Raw genomic sequence first — 26609 nt, 5'->3', positions numbered from 1 at the left:
ATGAATAATATATATAAAGAAGCTTATGTTGTTTTATAAACTTACCTCTAACTGTTCAAATAAGAAATTTGGATTTTATACCTGACCAGAGGCCACCTGGAGGCCTGCAGCACCTGAACCTGGAGGCCGAATGTAATTTTTTCTTCAAATATATGAATAATATATATAAAGAAGCTTATGTTGTTTTATAAACTTACCTCTAACTGTTCAAATAAGAAATTTTGATTTTATACCTGTCCAGAGGCCACCTGGAGGCCTGCAGCACCTGAACCTGGAGGCCGAATGTAATTTTTTCTTCAAATATATGAATAATATATATAAAGAAGCTTATGTTGTTTTATAAACTTACCTCTAACTGTTCAAATAAGAAATTTGGATTTTATACCTGACCAGAGGCCACCTGGAGGCCTGCAGCACCTGAACCTGGAGGCCGAATGTAATTTTTTCTTCAAATATATGAATAATATATATAAAGAAGCTTATGTTGTTTTATAAACTTACCTCTAACTGTTCAAATAAGAAATTTGGATTTTATACCTGTCCAGAGGCCACCTGGAGGCCTGCAGCACCTGAACCTGGAGGCCGATTGTAATTTTTTCTTCAAATATATAAATAATATATAAAAAGAAGCTTATGTTGTTTTATTAACTTACCTCTAACTGTTCAAATAAGAAATTTGGATTTTATACCTGTCCAGAGGCCACCTGGAGGCCTGCAGCACCTGAACCTGGAGGCCGAATGTAATTTTTTCTTCAAATATATGACTAATATATATAAAGAAGCTTATGTTGTTTTATAAGCTTACCTCTAACTGTTCAAATGAGAAATTCGGATTTTATACCTGTCCAGAGGCAACCTGGAGGCCTGCAGCACCTGAACCTGGAGGCCGATTGTAATTTTTTCTTCAAATATATAAATAATATATAAAAAGAAGCTTATGTTGTTTTATAAACTTACCTCTAACTGTTCAAATAAGAATTTTTTAATTTTTTTACCTGTCCAGAGACCACCTGGAGGCCTGGAGCTCCGGAACCTGGAGGCCTATCCAAAAAATCTTAAATCTGGGGGAAATTCATCATATAAGAATGATTTTATCCCTAATAACCTATCCTCTCAGTCCAAAGATAAAGCCAATAATCACCGTTTACGCAAATGTGTCAGAACTTCCCCCCCCCTTAATTTCGAAGCCACACTGGAAATTTTCGTCCATTATATCCCACGATATTTTACAGCAAACATAAACAGACTAAAAATACAAGGATTAGGTAATCGTCTCTCTAATGTTGTTTCCATTTATTCAGGGATAATCTTTCATTTGTTTGGTGAAATGCATCTACAAAACTACTTTTTGATATTTAAAAGGAACAAACCATATGCATTAACTATTTTTTTTGTTTCCTTACTAAGAAGCGTATCAAGTCGAAAATAGCGTAGCTCAAAGATATATTTTGCAAATCATTTCTAAAACATAAAATAAAAGTTACCTGTGATTTATTAGATGCCTTAGGAGTTTTTGTGATATTTTCCTCCATTTCTTTTGTAGATCTTTTTCTTTCTTTCGGTTTTTCCTCACATTTTTTTTCTGCCTCATTTTTATCAGGAGAGGAAATAACTTTTTTCTTTTTCTGAACCTTTGGTGTCCCGTCCACATTATCCACCGTGGATTTTTCTTGAGATGGAATTTGGGCGGGAGATTTAATTTTAGTTGAGGCGGGAGAAGATAGTTTGGTTGGGCTTTTGACAGTTGAAGACTTAGTCTTGTTGTGGCCAGGAGTGGAGGGGGGTCTGGTTGGTGATTTGACGGTGGGTTTCAGATCAGGTACCTAATAATACATACAAGTACAAATTAACTAAATTAAGAAAATTTTCAAAATTAGTATTAGTTTTACTCTTGGTTAGGTAAAAATACAATTAAATAAGCTTCAGTTAGAAAAGCTGATCTGGAATCAGTTGAACAAGTTTTACATTTTAATATTAGGAGCTGTGGATCATATTAATACAAAAACACTCTTACATAATCTATGCTTGTATCTCATTTCTATGCATAGAATTAGATACCTCATACGAGCGAGGCTGCTGTCCCTGACACTTAACGTCTGGTCCAACAACCCAGGATAACTAAGGGGAGCAAAATATCTCCTTTTCCGTCCAATTGCCCGAGGTATTAGGTTAAGTAACACCCATCAGCCAACCAACTCTTTGATTGTATGACTATTGGCTGGAAGTCCTAACTATGCATGGTAATGAGTTGCGCCTGTTTTGAACCAAAGAATTGAACTATAAATGTAGCGCTCCTGACATAGTATCAGTAGAAACCATTTTTGACGTCATAGCGGTGTTAAGCCGAGATTCGAACCTATTACCTCCCCACCAACGAGCGGATGCGCTACGTATTGAGCCACAATCGCAGGTAACAGCACTAAAGATAATAGACTAACCTCAAATGAATGTTTTACCTTGATAACCTCGCTAGAAGCTGGTTCCACGTGGTCAACAGTCACTTCAAAATCAGAATCTGATGACTCATCCCCCTCCTTGTCACACAAATAGTCCAACTCGTTCTGACTTAACCGGTTTAGATTCACCTGAACATTATCAAAATTTAGTGTTAACCCATTTTCAAAAGCACTTGAGTCTTGAATAGCTGTTCGTCTGGCTATTACATTTCCTTTTATAGCACAAAATTTAGTTCACCAGTATTTTTTTTATCGTGTATTAGAATCTTAAATCATAAAATACAAAAGTGATTTAATGGATGTCCTGTCCATCTGTTTATCAGTTTGTATGTTGGATCCTAGCATCCTTTGAACACGTGTGTGTAGATAAAAATCTTGCTAACCGCAAATCATTTGGTTTTGGGAAAGGTACCTCTATTCTACGAGTCAACACTCACTCAGAGAAAACAATGCATATCCAATCTTTTTATTTTCTCTTTTAAAACTAAAATTTATTTTGGAAGCTGGATTCCCACTCCCCCCTCAAGTACCCTAAGAGGCTTCAAAGGGCGCAGGAGCTAATAAAATATAATAAGACAACAAACCTTGACTCCACGTGTTTTCATCTTTTTGGCCGGCGACTCCACTTTACCCACCAAAGATTTGTCCGGCTTATAATCATCTGGATCCGAACTATCGCTGTCTGATTCTTCAACAGGCTTCGCAGATTTTCTGACATTTTGTCGACTCGCGGATTTTTTTTGATTGATGTTTTGTGTTTCTTCTTCATCACTTGATGAATCACTGCTTTCACTATAAAAAAAAATATTTGGATTTATATCAACAATGTCATATGGCATAGTTCCACGAAAGAGTTGTTAAAAAAAATTGTTAAGAATTATATATAGCATCGTATTATAAACAGTTTTAATCTTATTATTGTATATTTTTATATTTGTAGAAAACTAGATATAATACGATGCTATAGATAATTAAATTTTTAAGTATGGCTGAAAACCGGTTCTAAACGGATAATAATATTTATTATTATTAAAAGTCCTGTCCCTATTTAAATGAAATAAGAATTGTATGATTTCAAGGTCAAATTAAAATACATTTTGTACAACTAATTCCTTTTAACAACTTGCTAACAATTACAAAATTGAATCATTACCTGTCAGAAATATTCAATTTTCTTCGTTTAGCTGGTGGTTCTTGTGTTTTAGACTTGCTCTGACCAGAAGCTGTTTTGTTCAAATCCTTAGCTGTAACTTTCTTAGTAGATTTTTCATTCTCAACTTTAGATGATTTTTCTGTGGATGTATTATCTCTTTTCTTGTGAGAAGTATCATTGAGAACTTCAATATCATCGGAATTGTCGTCAGATGAGTCGATAACGACAAGTTTTCTTTTGCTATCATTTTCTTTCTTCGAGGACGTTTTTGTTTCGGCCTTTGATGACTTTTTAGCATCCTAAAAAAGTGTTTGGTTAAAAACAAAGTATAATTAAACAAGGATGACAACATCCATAAGTAGCGTAGCTCTAAAAAAAGAAAAAAATGAATTATAGAGCATTGTCAAAAAATTCCAGTCGTCTACCTTGAATAGGAAAATTAAGTTTCCCTCATAGAGTTACGGACAGTCAAAGTAAATTATAAAGTAACTTTGCTACTATAAACACAGTACAAGAAAAAAGACAATGTTTTCTAAACCTTTAATAACATAAACACACAAAAAGATAACTTGCTTAAATAAATCTTATATTTTACAACGCTTGAAACTTGACATAATCCTTATAATAAAGTAAACTATCTATGTCTGTCTATCTGTGTGTACAGATCAATCTCGCTAACCACTGAACAGATATGGTTCTCCTTTACATTTAGCATCTAATATTTAGGGGGAGGGTCGCCACCACCCACCCAAGAAAAATCGTCTGCCCTTCCCCCCCCCCCCTCCTCATAGCCGCAAATGACGATATAAAGATAGAATTTTCAAAATAATACCTTTTCATGGTGAAGTTTATTAATTTCCTCGGCAATATTAGCAGGAGCTGCTTTATCAGTGGCTACACGCAGCAATAATTTCTTTATATCCTCCATATCAAGGCTGCTTAATTGTTCCTAAATAAAAGAATTTACATCATTAGAACTAGATTTTTACAATTAACCGTTAGCCCCCCCCCCCCCTGTAGTAGAGGAAAAAAAAGCTTTTTGTTGATTTTTCAAATATTTCCTCATATTTTTGGTCAGATTTTCATTTTTTTTCTGAATATTAGTATCAGCTGTTTTCAGTTTTCAGTGCACTTTATTTTTTATTTTCCCCCTAAAAATTTTCATCTCCTTCATCCCTCATTAGCCGGGGATCGAATGAAGATTATACTCCCCTCTCCCCCACCTATAAAATTAATTCATATCGCTAAGTTTAATCCCTGCGTTATTATTTAAAAAACCTTTACCTTTAGACTTTCATCAGGTTTAGCAGATGCACCAGACGAACTTGGGTTGGAGGATTTTTTCTTTTCTTTTTTCTCTTTCTCCTTCTCTTCTTTCTCCTTTTTCCTAAAATAAAACTTATTAAATGCTGTTCGCAGAATTAGTACAAGTGAGTGTCTGTTTTTGTGACACTTACTTCGCTGATTTTGTGCCATTTTTCGTATAAATAGCCGATTGGCAGTTCTATGGAATAAAGAATTTCAGTTTTTAACTATGTAGCTATGATAATAATATCAAGACAATATTTAAGGGGTTTAAAAATAGATTTGTTTGTTAGGTAGGTATTTATATTAAAATATCAAATATTTTTTTGGCAATTTGTAAAATTGTAAGGGAATTTTAACATCACAAATTTCACCAATTTAAACTAAATTGAAATAAGAATTTTTTTCTGAAAGAGCCGTAAAAATTAAGGATACAAACCTATGGTCAGCAAGTTTCTTCTTAGTTTCCTCATAGAACCTCTCCCTGTCCTTCTCTCTGCTTTCTTTAGCGTCAGCTTTTGTATCTTCAGATTCGCGCCTACTCTTCAATTTCTGCCGTTCTCTCTCTTTGTCTCTCATTCTATCCTTTTCTTTGTTATCCTTGTGCTTGGAATCTTTCCTGAAAAAATAGTTATATATCGAATCGTAATACAAACAGCTTTCTTCGGATAAAAAATGTACAAGAGGGGGGGAAGTTTTGACACATTTGCGTAAACAGTGAGTATAGGCTTTATCTTTTGACTGAGAGGATAGGTTATTAAAGATAAAATCATTCTTATGTGATGAATTTTCCCAAGTTTTAAGATTTTTTTGGATAGGCCTCCAGGTTCAGGAGCTGTAGGCCTCCATTTGGTGGTCTCTGAACAGGTAAAAATAAAAATATTTTTTTTTAGAGATAGAGGTCAACTTATTGAACAAAATATGCATATTTTGTTATATAAAAAGAACTCTTACTTAAAAAAAAAAATATTTCGGTTTTTACCTGTCCAGAGACCACCTGGAGGCCTGCAGCTCCTGAACCTGGAGGCCTATCCAAAAACTCTTAAAACTTGGGAAAATTTATCATATAAGAATGATTTTATCCCTTATAACCTATCCTCTCAGTCCAAAGATAAAGCCCATACTCACTGTTTACGCAAATGTGTCAAAACTTCCCCCCTTTTATAAGATCCTGATTGTAGATTCTATGTTCATAGAAAACTGGATATAATACTATGATATACATAATTTTTCGGTATGGCTGGGAACCAGTTCTAATCCACCGGATATTAATCGGTTTCGAAGCGAAACTGGAAAAATTATTTTTATAGACTTAGGTATAAAATTTTTCAATTTCAAAAAAACTTACCACAATGGATGAAAACTACTGTAACTTTATGTAAAAGGAATCCCTTAGTTTTATATTTTTCTAGATTTAGTGAGTACTGAGTAATAAGGTTTTTTCTTGTCTGAAACTAAAAATCTCGTAATTGTTGGTCCTCAATGAAAAACTTTTTCATAAAAGCTTTTAAAATATCTTTGGGTGGTTTCAGGCTATTTTCTGACCTCCCCTAGATGTTCAAGGCAGGGGCGTCCAAGCTTTTTATTTTTTTTGGGGGGGGTAAAATTTTTTTAAGGAGGGGGGGGGGGGGGTAAAATGGCGCGCTAAGCGCGCCGCAAATTTTTTGTACCCCCCCCCAAAATTTTTACCCCGGGGGTAAAATTTGCTTAGGGGGGGGGGGGATAATTACCCCCCCTGAAATCTGTTGGCAGGGGTAAAATTTGTTTACCCCCCCCCCCAAATTTACCCCCGGGGTAAAATTTTAGGGGGAGGGTAATTTAAATTTTATCAAAAATTTAGTATTAAAAATGCGCACAAAATTTTTTTTGTTAGAGATTTTCTATTTTGGAGGGGGTATTTACCCCCCCAAAATTGTTTGGGGGGGGGGGGGGGGGTAAATCGCCCCATTGGGCCATTACCCCCCCGTTGGACGCCTATGGTTTAAGGCCATGCAATTAGTATATAATATAGATAAATGCGAAAACCTCGATTAAGCTACAAAATATTAAACAAACCTTTCACTATTAGATGAATGTTTATGGAGTTCCTTCTTATCCTGTGAGTGTCTGCGCGGAGTCTCGCTACGGTCCCTGGAGGATTCCCTAGACTTTCCAGATTTCCTGTCATGGTGGTGATGGTCCCTACTGCTGCTACTATTGGCATCAGAACTTCTGAAAAATAAATAGTTTGAAGGAAATTTTTATTAACAAAGCAAATGATTTTGCTTTTAGAAGCGAAGCTTCTCTAAGACCAAAAATATCTGTAAGTAACGCAATACGGGGGAAATAGGCTTTTATTGGCGGCTAAATATTTTATGATTGACAACTGATTTATTTTATTGTGGCCAGAATTCGGAAAAATTAGATTTTTTCAGATGATAAAAAAATAGACCAGAGGTGTATATTCTGCACAAGATTTATTTTTTTTCCCCTGCTACAAAATTTTTTATTTTTTTCCCCCCCTAGATTTTTCTTAAAAAGTAGGGGGGGAAATAGAAAAATATTTAAAGAACTCTATATTTTATTTATTTTATCCCTCCTACCACACATTTTTTTAGTTTTTTTAACCAAGGAGGGGGGCGAAATGGGAAAAATGAGTTCAGTTTTCTTAATTTTTACAATTCCCCCCCCCCCCCCCCCCCCCAACCACTTATTTTTTATTCCCCCCCCCCTGAGCCGGGGATCCCATGCAGAATATACACCCCTAAAATAGACTCGATATATTTTAAAACTTTTCTTCTCAAAAGCTAACTAACTTATTTAACCCAACCAGAGATGGCAAAAAAAAACAACGTGGTTTTAATCAAGTGGTTTAAACCAGAAAAAAACCATGGTGGAATGGTTTAAATATTTTATTTTTAAATATTTATACAAAGGCCTATCTTTCCAGTTATCCTTATACTAAAGTAACAGGATGTTTGTTTCTGTGTGTCTGTACCGAAGGATCTCGCTAACCGCTGAACCGATTGGGTTCTCCTTAACAGTGTAGATTGTTATATGTCCCGGGAAGGTTTTTAACTATTTTGGGGGAGGGTACCACTACCCTCCCAAGAGAAATCACAATAAAATCGAAAAAAAATTGAAATATTTCCGCCGCATAGTGTCGCTAGCGTAGTCACGCTGCGTAGACTCATGAATTTAACAATTGATAACATAGACAAGTTATTTTTCAAATTAGATATTTAAAATAAAAAAAAAAACATTTATAGGCCACTAGAGGCCTCTAGAGGCGTAGCCGCTAGTATCCTTGTAACATGATGTTTGTATGTTTGTACCGAAGGATCTCGCTAACCGCTGAACCGATTAGGTTCTCCTTAACAGGGTAGCTTCTCATAGGTCCCGGGAATGTTTATAACTATTTTCTTAAGGGGTGGGACACACCCAACCCCCCTCCCCCCCAAAAAAAATTTCAATTTTTTTTAACTAAAATTAAAAAAGAAGGGGGGGGGGGGCACCCCCTCCAAAAAAAAAAATTTCGCCCCCCCCAAATTTTTTTTTTACTTTTTCTTTTAAAATGGATTTCTCCTCAAGTGTTCCTAGAGGCCTCTAGGGGCGTAGCCGCTAGTCTTTTTATAATGTATAAAATACAGTCAAAAACATAAATACCTGATTCAAAATTCTTTTAAAAATTCTTTAAATCTTTATACTGGGTAGTTTCACGAAATGCATTTTAACTTAATTTAGTGAACCGCATATTTTTTCTTAGTTAATGGGGTAAACTACATTTAAATAGCAATTCAATTTTCTACCACGTAGTTATTAAAATATCAAGACCTGAAAATTGTCTTTATGTGATATATGCAATTTAAAAAGACGATTTTCAAGTCTTGATATTTTAAAAACTACGTGGTAGAAAATTGAAATTTTTTCAAATATATGCCATATAAATGTACTTTAACCATTTAACCAGGATAAAATATGCGGTTCACTAAATTAAGTTGAAATGCATTTCGTGAAACTACCCCTCTATACTAAATTAGAATACTAGAATTTGGATATTATTAAAAAAACAAAAAAACCTGGTTTTTATTAATAAAAACCAATAAAAACCGGTTTAAACAAAAAAAAACAAACAAAACTGGTTTGGTCTTCCCATCTCTGAACCCAACGTATTCAATTGATGCATAAATCTAGTGAAAATGTTACTTTTAAAAGTTAAAAAGTTTGTTAATAGACACTTGATTCCAGAGACAATATGACATTCCTTGAATGGACACCTTGGTCCCCTTGATATTACAAAAATCAATTAATAAATTAAGCTTTTCTTTATAAATTAATTCGTTACAAATAAATGCTTTCCGCCTTGACAAAAAAATAAAAATGTATTCCTTACCTACGACGATCACCAATTTTAGCTGCTGATGGTGTTTTAGACGAGGATTCCTTGCTGCTCTTATGCTTGTCCTTGTGACTGTGCTTGTCAGAGGAGTCACCATTATGTGTCCTACTGCTGCTATGACTATCGCGTGATACACTTTTGGACAGCTCTGGACGCTTTGATGACTGAAAATCAAAGACAAAATTTGATCTCTAATTAAATACCATGTTGTCCATACTTTTTATTATTACAGCTACTATATGCGTTTTGCTTACTGCATAGGGTATGTCCGTATGTATGGTATTCTTGTCTCTATATTATTTCAGGGGTGTATATTAAGAGATATAAGTTTTCCGGAATTTTAATGTAGGGAGTAGATTTGAAATCTGCATCAAATTTTAAGGATTTTTTATAAAATTCGTTTTTTGTAAAATTCTTTATCTAAAAGCGAAAATACATTTTAAGTTAATTAATTTTGACCAATAGGATAGGTGAATTTTAAACTACCTGCGCTCTATTTGGTTGAATGATGTACGACATCCAATCAGAGCGCAGATTTTTTAAATCCACCAATCACAGATGCCAAAATTAATTAACTTAATTTGTATTTCCGCTTTTAGATAAAGAATTATACAAAAAACGAATTTTATAAAAAATCCTTAAAATTTGATGCAGATTTCAAATCTACTCCCTACATTACAATTCCGGAAAACTTATATCTCTTAGTGTATATTCTGTGCGTACAAGTTTTTTTTCTCCATTGGTAAAATTAAATAGTTCTCTCCCCCCCCCCCCCCCCATTAGTTTGTTCCCTGTGGAGGGATGAAAAAAAGAGAAAAATGTTTTCAGTACTCTTTATTTTATTGAATTTTTTACCCCTTCCATATTTTTTTCTAGTTTTTTCCCTCCCACATATTGTTACCCCCCCCTCCTCTCCAATCCCTCTTTAGCAGAATATGCTCCCATGTATTATTAACTTTTTCTTGATTACTGCTCTATTCTTGGATATAATAATAATTGGAATATAATTACACGTACCGAAGATTTACTGGAAAGAGGTGTCCCACTAGTAACAGGTGTTGTCACTGTACCACTCACTTAAAAAAATATATCATTAACAAGATTAGTTAGAGGAATAACTCAGGTGCTTATCAGAGAGAGAGGGGACAATTGGCTGTTTATTAGACTAGTCCCCAAAGTTTTATAATAACGTTTTCTTATTCGTTAGGTAAACAACTTTCGGGACTTTTACTGAATTTGATTGGTTGATTAGTTAAGTGTTCAAATGTTTAAGCCACTTATTTTAATCTACAGAAGGGGTAATTCTGTGTGTCATTATTGGGGATGATCATCAACTTATCGGCCTTTGTCTTATCCCTTTAGATCCCTGGGCACTTATGCCCATTGAAATGAGAAAAACTTGTTCCTTTATGAATGGAAAGGTATACAAACTCCATATGTATGCTTCGAATAAAATTAAGGTATTCTTCCCTGCAAAAAGATTCTAGATTAGAACCGGTTTTGAGCCATACTAAAAAAATCATGTATCGTTTCGTTTTATAGACCATTTTCCATGATTAATAAAAGAAAATTAAAAAATTAAAACAAGTTTTATAATCTAGAAAGATGTCTGTAATACGATGTAATCAAGAACAATTCTTTTGCACTAAGTTAATACATTTTTAACTTTTCATCCGATAACTTTTCCATACAAGCATCTCGGATGGGTTCCTAATGGTTTTATTTATTTACCTGTGGGGGGACGATATGGTTGGTGGGGGGTCACTGGTTTCTTTGTAGTACTGAATATATCCAAATCCTATCAGAAGTAAAGTGATTGTCACATGATTTGTTGGATCATTTTATGACTAAATGGGGAAGATTAAAAGTGGACGGCTGGGTACAATTTAATGTAACAACCGTCAGACAATAAAATCTTTGATTTTACAGCCTTTATCTAGAAGTTCTGCATAATCATGAGTTTTGATTGTTTAGGTATAAACAGGGGTGTATATTCTGCACAAGATTTATTTTTTTTCCCCTGCTACAAATTTTTTTATTTTTTCCCCCCCCTAGATTTTTCTTAAAAAGTAGGGGGGAAAATAGAAAAATATTTAAAGAACTCTATATTTTATTTATTTTATCCCTCCTACCACACATTTTTTTAGTTTTTTTAACCAAGGAGGGGGGCGAAATGGAAAAAATGCTTTCAGTTTTCTTAATTTTTACATTTTTTTTCCCTCCAACCACTTATTTTTTATTTCCCCCCCCCCCCTGAGCCGGGGATCCCATGCAGAATATACACCCCTGGGTATAAATGAAGTGAAACCTTTATTTAGTGGTTTACCTCGACCTATTATATTTACTTGTGAATGTAAGCTACAAAAAGCAGAAATTTGCATTTAAAGGGGACAGTTCATTTATCCGCCTTTGCCCTATCCAAAAAAACGTAATGATTAAGAAAGAAAAATGTAATACTATTAAAATCATTAGCTAACCTATAGTTGTTAAATCATCCTAATAAATATAATAAATACATAAAAGTTAGACCAAAGTATAAATTAAAAGTTAATCCTAATTGACAATCACATCACATCCCTGATATTTATCAGATTTTAATTTATCTTTGCTTTTCACTTTCTGTTCAACTTTGGCCAGCTTTTCTTTCTGTTCCTGATCCAATAGCCAACATTGAAATAAGAATGTTTGTGGATCATGGAAAGAAATGAAGTAGCGGGTTTTGTTGTGTTTTATATTTTCACTAGGGATGGGAATCCGTCGAATTTTTGGGCCGGATTCGGATTCCGGATTCTGAAGGAATCCGTCAAAAAAAGTGACGGATTCTTGCGGATTCCGGATTCTTATTTTTGGCGGATTCCGGATTCGGATTCCGGATTCTAGCAGTATTTTAAAAGGCCGTCCGTCACAGAGGGATAGCTTTTTTCATTAATTTAACACTATGTTACTTGGTTGAAGCCTTGATTTGTTTAAAGTGTTAAACATTTACATCACATTAGTAATAATTAAAAGGGGGGGGGCGAAAGTGACACTTTTTGAAACCAAAACTAAGAGTCAACAAAGGAACTCAACTAAAAAAAGGGTTACAGGTCTGAGATTTTGCATGGCAGTTGCTTTATAGGGGTACAATATGGAACTGTGAAGAAACGGCGGCGCAACCGCCGAAAACCGCCGTTTCCCGCCGTAATTTTTGTTGCCTTTTCTCGGCGGTTTTCGGCGGTTGCGCCGCCGTTTCTTCACAGTTCCATATTGTTCCCCTATAAAGCAACTGCCATGCAAAATGTCAGACCTGTAACTCTTTTTTTAGTTGAGTTCCTTTGACTTTTAGATTTGGTTTCAAAAAGTGTCACTTTCGCCCCCCCCCTTTGTTATGTACAAAAAAATTTAAGAGGGAGTTGTAAGAAAAAACTCAAGACGGTAATTTTAGCCTACCAATTTAGAATCCGGAATCCGCTATAAAAAACGGATTCCGGATCCGGATTCGGATTCCAAAATAGGCCGAAAATTGGGCGGATTCCGGATTCCGGATTCGGATTCCGGATTCCCATCACTAATTTTCACATAGCTTTTCTCATATTTCTAGCCCCTGCGGGGAGTTCTAGCACTGCGGGGGTAACATTTTTATTTAGTAATATTTTTAAATTAAATGGTTATGTAGGTAAGCATTCACTTTAGCATATTTCCATGTTTCATATTCTTAGAAACAAAATAAACAATACTCGAGTACCTCCCCCCTTCCTTCCTCCAACTTTTGTTTTGAATTATTTAAAAATAAGGGGGGTAGTTTTTTTATAAGTGTTACATTTGGCCAGGCTAGGTTATCAGGTAAAGGGTAGCCCATTAAACAGTGATTTGGCATTAAGAGAGAAAATAACTTTGAAGGAAAACACCAAAAAGATTGTTAATGGATTGGTCCTACATTAATATATTTTCTCGTATTCATTCGAATCCGGTGGACAGGAACCGGTTCTCATCTATACGAAAAAACTATGTCTAGCATCGTATTATATCCAGCTTTCTAAGAATATGAAAATGTACAATCATAAGATTAAAACCAGTTTTTTAGCCCATGCATTCGGCACCTTGGGGCTAAAAAAAACTGGTTTTAATCTTGTAATTGTACATTCTATATCCGCGGAAAGCTGTTTATAATACGATGCGAGAAATAACTATTATTCAATGTTCCTTCAGTTTTTCATTTTTCTTTTTTTCTTTTTCTTTCTCCCTTTCGCGTTCTTTTTCTCGCTGTCTCTCTTTTTCCTAGAAGATAAAGAAATTTTGAAAATTATGTATCTCAACTGAGAAAGAAACAGGCAGCAGAAATTTTTTTACAAGCATTCATAATAATTTTTAATCATGAGGGGGGGGGGGGGGGGAGTTTTGACACATTTGCGTAAACAGTGAGTATAGGCTTTATCTTTGGACTGAGAGGATAGGTTATTGGGGATAAAATCATTCTTATATGATAAATTTTCCCAAGTTTTAAGATTTTTTGGATAGGCCTCCAGGTTTAGGAGCTACAGGCCTCCAGGTTCAGGAGCTGTAGGCCTCAAAATGGTCTCTGGATAGGTAAAAAAAAATTTTTTTTTGAAGAGATAGAGGTCAACTTATTAAACAAAATATGCATCTTTTTTTGTTCAAATATGTAAACAACATTTAAAAATATGCATATTTTGTTATATAAAATTACCTCTAACTCTTCCAAAAAAAATTTTGATTTTGGTTTTTACCTGTCCAGAGACCACATGTAGGCCTGCAGCTTCTGAACCTGAAGGCCTATCCAAAAAATCTTAAAACTTGGAAAAATTTCTCAAATAAGAATGATTTTATCCCTAATAACCTATCCTCTCAGTCCAAAGATAAAGCCTATACTCACTGTTTACGCAAATGTGTCAAAACTTCCCCCCCTCTTAACTTAAGCCATCAAATACCTGAGGTGGATTCTAAAAAAAACTGTTTTGGCTTTTTGCCTCACTAAATTAAATAGTGAGGCAAAATTATCCCCTCTAAATTTTTAGCGAGCCTCAAAAATTTTAGTGATCCTACATCCTACATTTTTACATCCAATTTGAATGAATTAAATTTAATGTAAAAAAATACCTTTCTTTCCTTGCTTTCTTTACTTTCTTTGGAAGATTTTTTCTCGTCCACCATTAATAATCCTTGCGGCTGTAGAATACCCTGGTACATTACAAACTATAGTTCATGTGGGGTGGGGTAACGAAAAATTAATAAATTTAATTCCCATTATAAAAGAAACTTTTTAACTAATTGGAAAGTTTAAGAGGAAAAATCATGGATCTAATGGGATAAAAAAGGCCGATAAATTGATGTACAATGTACATCCCCAATAATGTACACAAAATTACCTTTAATATAGATGAAAATTAGAAGTTAAAAAACCTTTGAACCCTCAATGAACACCTAATGAACCAACCAATCAAAATTCCCTAAAGTCCCCAAAGTTCTTAAGCCAACAAATAAGAAAACGTTATTTAAATTTTGTGGAAACTTTCATAAACAGCCCATTGTCCCCTCTTTCTCTCTCTGGAAAAAATAGTGTTTTCAATGGGTCAAAGCTTAGCTGCCGTTGTTGTAAATAATAGTTTGTATGCCTGAGGAGAAGGTGGTCGCCTGAAGGCTGGATTAAAGGATGAAAAAGGGGAGGGTGGTGATGCGGGTTGCGGTGCCAAATTTTTCTCTTCCTGTTTAATTTTATTTAATAGCTAAACTACAGGGGTGTATATTCTGCACAATATTCTTAGTCCTCTGCTGCAAAGGGGGAGGTAGGTTGTGCTAAAATTCCGTAAAGGTGCGAATTTTAAGGCTTAAAAACAGTAGGTAGTACAACGATAAAATCTATGTTAACTTTTTTTTAACCTCCCTTTAGCAGGGTCAATTTTGAAGAGTTTACATCTCTGCTAAACTATTTTGAACATTTGAGATTTATTTAAATTAATGTTAGGGTTTTGAAATTATGATTCTATAAGATGCAAAATTCAAAACAAGATTGGCTTTAAGGAAAACTTGGGTATAGTATACTATTGAACTTAATAAATCATTACTTTTATTATAGACGCAAATTTCATAACGCCTGAAAATTTAATAACAAAATTACTTAATAAAAACAACTAAGATAAGCCAAATAAATAGTTTTTAAAAAAATTTCGAGAAATAAAAACAAGTTTCCTTGTTGCATAAAATTAAATTCCTGTAATTTAGGCGGGGTGTCCAGAAATTCTGCAGGAATAAAGTGTCCAGCCGGCATTGGTTGGTGGTTATATTCTGGAGGGGTTGATGGTCCTGTTATCAATTTAGCACATTTATTTTATAGGTTAGTAAGAGATACAGTTGTATGGAAAGCGCTGAGTTTAAATGTGACTCGAATTATAAATGGGTCGGGGACACTAGGCCCTAAAATCATTAGCTTTGCTCAGGGACTTAAAGAAATAGACGATATATTTATTTCTCGTATTCATTCGAATCCGGTGGACAGGAACCGGTTCTCATCCATACGAAAAAACTATGTCTAGCATTGTATTATATCCAGTTTTCTACGAATATAAAAATGTACAATCATAAGATTAAAACCAATTTTTTTAGCCCGTGCCTTCGGCACCTCGGGGCTAAAAAAATGGTTTTAACCTCATAATTGTACATTCTATATCAGCGAAAAGCTGTAAATAATACGATGCGAGAAATAACTATTACACTACTTGTTAGGAACAATACGTAACCAAAGTTTTAGAGTCAACAAGAAAGAACCCGTGTTTAAACAACTTTTGGTACCAGTGTTATGTAAATTATTAAATCTCCTTTCTCCCTAGCTATGCTGGGCAAAATCCGTAGCTTTACAAAGCAGTAGGTTTTTATTGTCCTTAAGCGTTACACTGCACAGGTCTTGGGATGGTTATAGGCTATTTTTCTGCCCTCTTTTGACCCTTTGAATACTTAGCACATAGAGATTTTAAGTTTAAGATGAGAAATATTTCATAAATGACTTTCCTTGGCTGACAAACGGTTCTGGAGGGGTAACCGGTCCCTTCTTTACTACCTCCCCTGCAGGGACAGGTAAACTTGCATCAATTGATGGAGGGTCAGGTTCCATTCTCGGCAAGGGTAAAGATCTATTGCAATCATGGATTATTATCATTGTAGGGGCGTCGTAGCTCAGTGGTAACGCACTGAGTTACGGTGATGAGAGTTCGAGTTCTAGTCCCCATGTGGCAACTCAAATTTCTCAGTTGAATACATTCACGCAACTTCCCCTGGTTGTGTAAGAAGGGGATTATTGAGTAAGTTTGGATACTCAATAGTCACGTACTTAATATCAGTACTACCCTTATCCCAAGCTCCTCTGCGGAGAGCGTCATTCATTACGGTGACTTAATTTGGGACACCTGCCATACTCGGCGAGGGTGAGGTAATAGTGAGTAGCTCTCATGAGATAGCGGGTCAAGTCATAATGTGCTTGAACGTGGAGCTTGATAGCCCTAGTGGCTATACAAAAGTGTCTCAGCCTACTCCATGACTACTTAGGTCCAAACCCTAAGAAACTATGGCTAATCAATCAATCAATCAATCAATTATTATCATAAAAAAGGAAAAAGGATGCATACAAAAATATAATGCAGTTCTTTTGATATTATTTTGCATTAAAAAGATATTTTCTAAATTTTGAATTAACGAAAAAAAGATGTAAAATCAATATAAAGAAAAAGTAGCTTCGATATTTTCAAGATAAAATATAAATACAATAAAAATCCATGCCTCATTGTTTGAAGCTGATTTGGGGGTGAAATTGATCGCGGATTTTCCGTATTTTGATTGGAGGATTTTTTCTCTGTGACTTGGTCTTGTTGACCACTTTCCTGAGACGGGGGAGGAGGCGTTGCAGGAGGTGGGGGCGACCTGAAATTAATTTTATTTTGACTAACAGAAAAGTTAGGTACCAATGGAATAAAGTTTTTCATCTTTGTAGATATCTATATATATTAAGATTAAAATAAGAATGTAAAAATATTTTTTTTTTGGTGGGGGATTTTTTTTTTTTTTTGGGGGGGGGGGTGGTAGGTAGTTCACCCCACTATTTTAATTTTAGTTTTAAAACAAAATTTTTTTTTCTTTTTTTTGGGGGATATTTTTCATTTTTTAGGCGGGTTGGGGGTGTCCCAGCACCCCAAGTAAATAGTTATGTACATATAGTGTATCATCATGAGGGATGTACATCAATTTATCGGTCATTGTCTTATCCCTTCAGATCCCTGATATCTACTACATTTCTCTGCAGCTGTGTACCTGTTATCTTTACCATCTCCTCCTGACTGGTCATCTCCAGGTGATTTCTGCCCGTCCGGATGACTGTCAGCTCCTGGATCCTGTTCATCCTGATTACCTGGACCTTCACCTCCCTGATCTTCAGTATGTTCGTTCCCCCCTTCAAGTAAAAAAAGGAGTGTGTTAAAAAATAACTACCGTCACATTAATTCCATATAATAAAGTATAAGAATCTCTGTCTGTCTGAGTGTACCGAACGATCTCGCTAACCACTGAACCGATATGGTTCTCCTTTACAGACTGGCATCTCACAGTTCCTTGAAAATTTTATAACTATTTTGGTTTGGGGGAGGGTACCGCCACCCTAAATAGAGGCAAAATCCCTAAATTTTTTTTACACTTTAATGAAAGAATGTAAATATTTGTTTTTTTCAAAAGATTATAATTTTATTGGTGTATTTAATACTAACCGATGTGTTCCATAGCATCTAGGGAAGGACAAGGTAAGTCAGGTAAACAGTAAAACCATCCCAATACAAGTATATAGCTTCCCTGAGACCAACCAATTAGGATCAGTATTTTCCGTGATCGTAATCTTCGGCAGGGTTGTATATTCTACATGGGATCCCCTGCTCAGGGGGAGGGGGGAAAATAAAAAATAAGTGGTTGGAGGGGGAAAAAAATGTAAAAATTAAGAAACTGAAAACATTTTTTTCCATCCCCCCCCCCCTTCTTGGTAAAAAAAAACTTTTAAAAATGTGTGGTAGGAGGAATAAAATAAATAAAATATAGAGTTCTTAAAATATTTTTCCATTTTTCCCCTACTTGGTGAGGAAAAACTAGGGGGGGGGGGAAGAAAAAAAAAATTTTGTAGCAGGGAAAAAAAAATCTTGTGCAGAATATACACCCCTGATCCTCGGACATAAATTTCTTGCAACTTAAAAAGGAAAAAAACTTACCTTCTCCTTCATCCTTCTTGGAATCATCACTGTTTCCCTCTGGGTCAGATTTATTATCATTTCCTACAATATTCAAACTCTTTAAAACTTCATTATAAATATTAAATTATATTTCATTGTTTTAATAACAAAATTAAAAAATAAAAGGAAAAACGACTATGTAACGCATAATTCTTATTAATGAGACATAAAAATTGTTTTAATTTTATATAACTTTATTTTATCAGCGAAAAAAAAAGGAAAAACCATTCATGCCCTTTTTTACACGAAATCTATAAAAATCTTTAGAACTGCAAAGAATCTTGTTCCACCCCTCCCCCCTTATTAATTACCTGAAGGGTCCTCATCTTGTTTTGGTGAATTTTCTGGTGAGCTTTCCTTTTCAGATTTCGACGATTTTTTGTCCTCATCCTCAATTTTCGCCGATTTTTCTTCGTCTGACTTTTCCGGTTCTGTTTTGTCGGCCTCTACGGATTTAGGACCGCCCAATTCTCCTGAGCTGGATATTGGGCTCGTTTTACCTTTCAAATTGTCTTCTTCTGTGTCGATTTCTCCTAAAAAAAAACAATAGAATCCGTTTTCATATAAAAAAAAAGTTACAACTTCATAACTCATAAATTTCAGTAGGTACAAAAGTACCTACAAAATTAGTTTTAGCCACAAAAATGTTTAAAATCTGATAAAAATGACCAAAATATTCAGCAATCTTCTTAAGGCAATGGGCGATAAATTGAAATACATCCCCAATGATGATAAACAAAATTAATTCCTTCTGTAGATGAAATTATCATTGAAAAGATTGGACACTTCCAAGTTTGTAACCAACAAATCAAAATTTAACATCCAAAGGTTTTAACCAATGTATAAGATAGCGTATGAGAAAAATATGGTAACAAATGTAATTTACCCTACATTGACCCATTCATCCCTAAAAAAACTTAAATTTCAAAGACACATTGACTAATATCATTCTACTCATGTAACCATGTAAATACAAACCTTCGCTATCGCTTTCACTGTCTTCTTCTGGGGAAAGCTTAAAATCTTGTTCAAATTGAGCCAGCAACAAAGCCTTTTTCTCCTCTAAAGCCTCCAAATCTTCGCTAGAATCTAAATTAATATTGTTGTAATAGCTATATTTCTCTTGTGCATTATTATGAGATAAAACCATTGGATATTTGAAAATGTTTTAGTATGATGGTCCTTTCAATATCAGATGCAAGACCATTAATACATCTGATCATGATTTTAGTAAAACTATCCACCCATATAATAGAACCTAGCAATAAGGCATAGGAGGAGATTAAAATATTACCTGTTTGAATTATCTCTACGATTTTATCTACTGGTAATAGTTGATGTTATACAAAAAGACGTGGGATAAAAGTAAAAGGTAAACTTAATCTTTAATTTATTTTTATATTTGGTGGGTTATTTCACTGCGCTCTGCTAAAATAATATCTGTACCTCCGCCCCTATCAGTTTCTCTGTCTGTCCTGGTGGGTGTGTGGGTATCCGGGGACGATATGGCCTCCCCTAGTGGGGGTGGTGGAGAATTAGAAGCTCGGGCCATTTGTCTTGCAGAAGATCCTAAATAAATAAAAATTTACATAGCATTAGATTCATAAGGTAAAAAAATTGAAGTATATATTTACACTTATGATCAAATATATTTGATGCAAAATGGCTGATGAATCATTACCTCCCCCCCCCTAGTTTTTCCTCCCAAATACTATTATTTCTATTCATTTTTTTGCCCTCCGAAATATTTTTCTATTTATTTCCCCTAATGCAGGAGAGGGAAAAATGTTATCAGTACTCGTTTATTTTTTTATTCTTTCACCCCTTTCACATATTTTCACCTCCCCCCCATTTTAGCAGGGGTTTCCATGCAGAATTTACACCCCAGCACCTACCTGATTTAGAATCATCTGGCAAGGGGATATGGTGGGTGGGAGATGACCTATGACCTCCATCATCCGAGACTTCATTAGATACATCATCCCTGTATGTCATTAACTATTGATTAGGAAGAGGAAATGACCAATAATGATATTAGTTTTAAAAGTTAGGTACTAATAGGCGTTAGAAAGACATGTAACTTTTTAAAATTAGGAATTAAGTACTTTAAAACTTACTAATTCTTTTCTTTTAAGATATCACTAGACGAGACATTCAAAACATTGTGTCAAAAAATTTTAACATTTTGAAAGAAACATAGCAAAAGAATTTAAGTAATGTCATCGGGAATAAAAAAATCGCAAATTTTTTAGATAATCTATAACGTTTAATAATATTAATTCTCTTCTATAGTTTCCCTGTTTGATGGCCGTGGGGGTGAGACATCCGCCATTTCCGTGTCACTTATCGAGGACATGCTGGCGTCCTCGCCAGATCCCGCCGACGACTCGCCGGGCGGAGGCGGTTGCGACGGGTATTTAGTGGGGCTGCTGTAGGGCAGGGTGGGTCCCCCATCCTCCCCTGGTGGAGGGGTTGTAGTGTTGGGTTGGGGAATAATGTGGGGTGGGGGAGGAGTATAGCTGGGTGATTCCTCCTGTCTAGGAGGTGGGGTGTAGCTGGGGGATTCCTTGGGGGGTGGAGTATAGCTCTCCTGCAATTCAACCTAAAAAAAGATTAAATTACAATATTCTAGATTTTACGGTGAATAAAATTGTCCTTGTCTTCTTGTCAAAATACCAGTTACGTTATTAAATACTTAAATCCTATTTCATCATAAACAGAATAGACAAAATAGCGTTTAACGGGAAATTAGAATTATCCTTAAAATAAACAGGATGTTCAGTCTGTTGGCACTGAAGGATCTCGCTAACCGCTGAACCGATATGGTTCTCCTTTACAGGGTAGCTTCTCATAGGTCCAGGGAAGGTTTGTAGCTATTTTGGGGGAAAGTATCACCAGACCACCCTCCCAAAAAAAATCGCAAACAAAATTGAAAAATAAAAAACGCAGCCCGACAGATATTTTAAGTAAACAGCTGAAACCAACAAAACAAAATTAACCCCATCTATCGCCGAACAAAATATTTAACGTGCCCCTAGAGGCCTCTTTTTGGCGTAGCCGCTATTTTTTTATAAAGTAAACTATCAAGTTATAATAACTCACCTGTCCCTCTACCTCCATGTTGACAACTGTTGGGTGCAGCTGTTGCTGAGGAATGGGTGGGGTAGTGGATGGGGTTAGGGGGGAGATATTACCCTCCACGCCAGGAGATCTGTTATTTTCACCTTAAAAAGGATTTTAAGCTAATTAAAACATTGACATCAATATCATTATGTTTTCCAACCATAACATAACAAAAGTATGTAGGTACCTATTGAATTATATGATAAGTTGATAACTTACTAGCGCCTAAGCCCTAGAAACCTCAAGGGGAAATTAAGGTTGGACGAGGAAAAGTCGACCCCCCCCCCCCCCATATTTTAAATTTGAGATTTAAAAAGAAATAGCTGAGTCAGTCAGTGCGACTTAGGTACCAGGCAAGGCTCACTAAAAAATATTTTTTTAGGGGAGGGGGGGAGACATTAATTATTAGGAGAGAGGAGATACCCTCCCCCAAAATAGTTCAAATCCTTCCCTGGAACTATAATAAGCTTCACTGTAAAGAGAACCATATCGGTTCAGCGGTTTGCAAGATCCTTCGCTACAGACAAAAAAATACTACTTAATATAATAGGATTATATAGACCTAAAGAATAAAGATATTATCATACCATTATTTTCAGGGGTCAGGGGAGACATTCGTCCCTCCAGACCAGGTTCAGAATTGATTGATTCTGTCTCCACTGCAGTGCCGTTCTGGCCTATGGCATCAGACATTTCTACATCCTAAATACAAGAAAATAATATGTACAAAAGTAACGCAGCAATTGATCAATGATAAAAAGTTAATACCGTAAATATCAGAGATATTTCTGGATAGATGCATTTAGTGATAAAAATATTACGTTTCAGTGACAAATAGTAAAAGCTTAGCAATAGGTTAGTTTAGCTGTAAGCGTAGGTAATTATAAGTCAAATATTTCATGAAAAAAAACAACCACATCACAGTGCAGCAAATGTACGTTTTTTTGGACATTTTATCTAAGTTTACTAAAACCTTTATAAATCGATCAATTCTTGATATATATAGTTACTTAATATCAATTTAGAATCGGCATTGAAGTGAGGAAAGAATAGTCTTTCTTATTTAGTTATTAAATCTCTTAAGATGATTTTTACCGTCAAAACTGAACCTCAAAATATTCGAATTTTTTCTCAAATGTCTTATTCTTAAAACATATTTTTATTAAGTACTTTATTCATCAACTAGCTTCTGAGCCCCTACCATCTAGGGGCTCTATATTCAAAGGGATATGGAAGAACAAAAAATAGCCTAAAACCACCTCAGGACCGTTGAGAAGCTTCACTGTAAAGGAGAACCATATCAGTTCAGTGGTTAGTGAGATTCTTCGCTACAGACTGAAAAAAGCTTACTATTTTAATAATCTGATGGATGTAGGTTTATAATTAGCAGCGCAACTTCTCTAGAAATTTTGATTTGTCCTTGCAAACATTGGTTACTTTAAGATTTTTATGAAATTCAACAATACTTTGTTTGTTGACGGACTTGAAAATTCTCGTTTTAAAAGGTATATCTTAAATTCAGTGCTTTTCCTGTGATTTAGAAGATATAGAAACAAAATCTTATTCGGTGGACCATAAAAAAATATTAATATATAAAACGGTGGTGTGACCGCCGTTCATTGCCGTTTTGCGCCGCCTCATTTTTTTTTAATTTCTTGCTGAATTAGACAATTTAGAATCATTTGAGACCATGTTGTTTTTTAAAGTTTTTTTTACCCTTTATAATAAGCCTGTGGGGGGACTGCCGCCGCCAAAGGGATAGTTTCACGAAGTGCATTTTAAAAAAAAATAGTGAACTGTAAGTTTTTTCTATTTTAAACAACGTAGTAGTGCATAATATAAAGTTATTGATTAAAATTAAGAATTTTTACCTGGGATTTTCCTTAAAAATTGAGTTTTTCACTTTTATTTTCAACTTCGTTGCGTGTTATATATGGCAAAAACTTTTTTGTCATAAATACAACTTTAGATAGCGTTTACTAGTTAATAGAACTTTAAACTTTTTATACAACAAAATACACATAACAACAAAGAATGACCAATAAAATATTCAGTATGGTACTTAGAGTAGTGATCTTTTTATATGTCTTAGTAGAATATATTAGGCATTTGATAGATATGATTGTGATAAAGAATTTTAACATTGACCTGACCAAACTTTTTTTATTTGACAATATCTAAAAGAGTTAGTGATTTGCAACATAAATTACATGAGAATGGTCTTTTTATATATATATGTTGTATGGTTAGTTGGTATTTCCGCGTGAGATAATGTGTATATTGTAAGTAAACCGGACGGTTTTTTTTTTTTTTTTAAAGAATCTATAGAAAACCTGTCCTATAGTGAACCGGACGTTATTTTTTATGTTTTTTAAGTAACTTGTCCCAAGGGGAACCCCTGTTCAATTTTTTTATAACTCTTGTGAAATATGTGGAAAAAGATCATCTAAAATTGGTGTTTTGGCTATACATATTTGGAAAAAATAGACCATTCTCATGTAATTTATGTGGCAAATCTCTTTAACTTTTTTCGATATTGTCAAATAAAAAAAGTTTGGTCTGGTCAATGTTAAAAATTCTTTAACATATAATCATATCTATCCAATGCCTAATATATTCTACTAAGACATATAAAAGTTCACTACTCTAAGTACCTTAACTCTTTAAATACACTTCATAGAACTATCCCTTAATAGAAAAAAAATAGGTTTCAAATGGTTCCAAATAGCCTAATTCGGCAAGAAATGTAAAATAAAATTAAGCGGAGGTGGAAAACGGTAGGAGTGGCGTTCACCCCTTTTTTAGGATTTACTGACCCATGAAAAAAGGACTGAATTTAGGATTTCCTACTTAAACAAGAATTTTTAAAAACGGTGGAGCGGTTGTCCTGTCACCGTTTTTTTATATGAAAGATACCAAACTTTGGGTTAGTATTGATTCAACCATAAAGATTTACTTAATTATCTCTAAAACTAAGCGAGTAGCACACAAAATAAAATTGTTAGTATGTAGTGTTACTAGATTCCACAACCTCCCTTAATAAAGGTATATGGTAGACAAAAGAACCTTGACACATTTTGTTTCAAATTGAAATAAGAATTAAACATATATCTAATTGTTCCCTTTTAGATTTTCTTTTCTTTTATCAATAAATCATTGTCTCCCATGAAACTTAATTAAAATGATATGAACAGTAAGTTCATTCCATTAAAAGTAGTAAACATTTGACTTAGCCGTTACCAAGATCTTAATTTCAATATAGAAAGACAGGCAATGTTCTAAAATATTCAATGTATTTATTTAGATTAAATATAACTTTCTTTCTTTTTATATTGTTCTTGTAAATATAATAGATATAATAACGTATCAAGTGCTATGCAAAAGTCAAATAGTTAATACTTTTACAAGTTGTAGGACCTCTAAAAGATCGAATGTTTCTCGTAAGAAGCCTTCAGGGCATCACTGGGATACTTTTTTTTGTCATTACTATAATCAAATTAAGTTAGAAATGTACGTGTGAAGTGTGCCCTCGCGGCTTTTTTTGAAATATTACGTAATTAATATGAAAATATCTAAGTAAAGACGAAGAAAAAATAGTAATTATTTTTTTTTAAATGTCTGTAATACAACTTATATATAAGAAATAAATATTTTTTATTTTTTTTTATTTAATATATGTATTGCCATAAATGATTTTCAACATAAAAAGCAATAGAAGATAAACTTGCATGGATAAAAATTGCTTGTATGATGTGACGTCAAAAACTTTAATTTCGTTAATTTTATGATATTTTTTGTTTAGGTGGCCTACTTTGAAGGGCTGGTACTCAGTCAATTTTAATAATTTAAATGAAATTTCAACTCCTATCTTCATCAATATACTCATATTATACAAATATTATGTTTAAAGCTAAAGATTTAAAAGTTCGAAAATTTGAAATGTCCAACTTTGCTGCATTGTGCACATGCACCAAAACTTGCGACCGACACTCGCCAAATTATCAAAATACAAACCTCCTCTTCGTTTGTTTCATCAAGGCTGCCAAAATATTTGACCAACATAGCCTCCACTTCTGGTGTGAGAGCCTTGCTTAGCCGAGGATCTACTATTTGGTCAACTAGACGTTCAATCTGCTTGTCTTTACCAGAGATTTTCTAGAAATAGTTTAAACATATAACATGAATATTATAAAAGAATTTTTGAAAAAATATACCTATGTTTTCATATTATCCGAAAAAGTAAAAACAAATATTTACCTCAATTTGTTGTCTCAACTGCGACCGCAACTGATTTTTACTAAGGCCAGGATTCCAAGTTCTGAATACAATTCATAAGTTTTAAACACAATTCATGGCATCTACAGAATCAGGGATTAGAATAGAACAGTATTCTCAATCTTTAATCTTCAATACATCTGCTATTGGTCAAATTAAGATTGTCTATTATCCTCAGGGATCTAAAGGAATAAGACAATGGCCGATAAATTAATGTGCATCTTCAATCTTCAATCCTGAAGTAAATAAAAACAAAAATATTTAGGTACCTGTTTTTTAAAAATTGGTCCAATGTCTTGTCAACTCTCTGTTTCAAATTTTGATAGCCAGGCTAAAATACAATAAATCAAAACTGAAATTATTTTATATTAATCTATAATACAAAGTAGAACGATGTATGTCTGAAGTTTAATATCTTGGTAAGTACTTTACCGATTGGGCTCAACTCTTCAAGGAATATACATTATACCTACTGGTCCTGTGGTGGTTAAGCTATTTACTTGGGGGATGGAACCCCCCTTAACAAAATAAAAAAATCTTCACCCCCAATTTTTTTGTGTATACTACAAAAAAAAACCTTGGGTTTAATTTTGTCACAGAGTAATTTTTAAAAGACAATCTATTTTAAAACATCTCTATAGCTTAAATAAAATACATACTACCTT

General features: G+C 34.3%; 1 protein-coding gene across 1 annotated transcript in view; it reads right to left on the bottom strand.

Moving 5' to 3' along the window:
- LOC145335436 (uncharacterized) overlaps positions 1 to 26609 on the bottom strand; it is a 49103-nt gene that overhangs the window by 21299 nt on the left and 1195 nt on the right. Inside the window, exons 3-32 of the mRNA XM_080181181.1 lie at positions 26214 to 26275; positions 25927 to 25987; positions 25684 to 25824; positions 22257 to 22371; positions 21649 to 21770; positions 20848 to 21148; positions 20442 to 20534; positions 19993 to 20115; positions 19525 to 19635; positions 18858 to 19079; positions 18526 to 18588; positions 17588 to 17726; positions 17060 to 17200; positions 16297 to 16416; positions 15505 to 15594; positions 14905 to 14998; positions 14390 to 14470; positions 13477 to 13549; positions 11872 to 11940; positions 11024 to 11092; positions 10310 to 10368; positions 9287 to 9456; positions 6970 to 7125; positions 5354 to 5533; positions 4894 to 4996; positions 4442 to 4558; positions 3610 to 3908; positions 3041 to 3248; positions 2457 to 2585; positions 1485 to 1823 (exon numbers count right to left, since the gene is read on the bottom strand). Of these exons, the coding sequence (XP_080037307.1) occupies positions 1485 to 1823; positions 2457 to 2585; positions 3041 to 3248; positions 3610 to 3908; positions 4442 to 4558; positions 4894 to 4996; positions 5354 to 5533; positions 6970 to 7125; positions 9287 to 9456; positions 10310 to 10368; positions 11024 to 11092; positions 11872 to 11940; positions 13477 to 13549; positions 14390 to 14470; positions 14905 to 14998; positions 15505 to 15594; positions 16297 to 16416; positions 17060 to 17200; positions 17588 to 17726; positions 18526 to 18588; positions 18858 to 19079; positions 19525 to 19635; positions 19993 to 20115; positions 20442 to 20534; positions 20848 to 21148; positions 21649 to 21770; positions 22257 to 22371; positions 25684 to 25824; positions 25927 to 25987; positions 26214 to 26275 (4050 nt within the window). The remainder of the gene's footprint in view (positions 1 to 1484; positions 1824 to 2456; positions 2586 to 3040; positions 3249 to 3609; positions 3909 to 4441; positions 4559 to 4893; positions 4997 to 5353; positions 5534 to 6969; positions 7126 to 9286; positions 9457 to 10309; positions 10369 to 11023; positions 11093 to 11871; positions 11941 to 13476; positions 13550 to 14389; positions 14471 to 14904; positions 14999 to 15504; positions 15595 to 16296; positions 16417 to 17059; positions 17201 to 17587; positions 17727 to 18525; positions 18589 to 18857; positions 19080 to 19524; positions 19636 to 19992; positions 20116 to 20441; positions 20535 to 20847; positions 21149 to 21648; positions 21771 to 22256; positions 22372 to 25683; positions 25825 to 25926; positions 25988 to 26213; positions 26276 to 26609) is intronic.

Source organism: Acartia tonsa, chromosome 13, assembly GCF_053477335.1.
Source record: "Acartia tonsa isolate MP-2025a chromosome 13, ASM5347733v1, whole genome shotgun sequence".
NCBI lineage: Eukaryota > Metazoa > Arthropoda > Copepoda > Calanoida > Acartiidae > Acartia > Acartia tonsa.
This window is presented reverse-complemented; position numbering and strand designations above follow the sequence as displayed.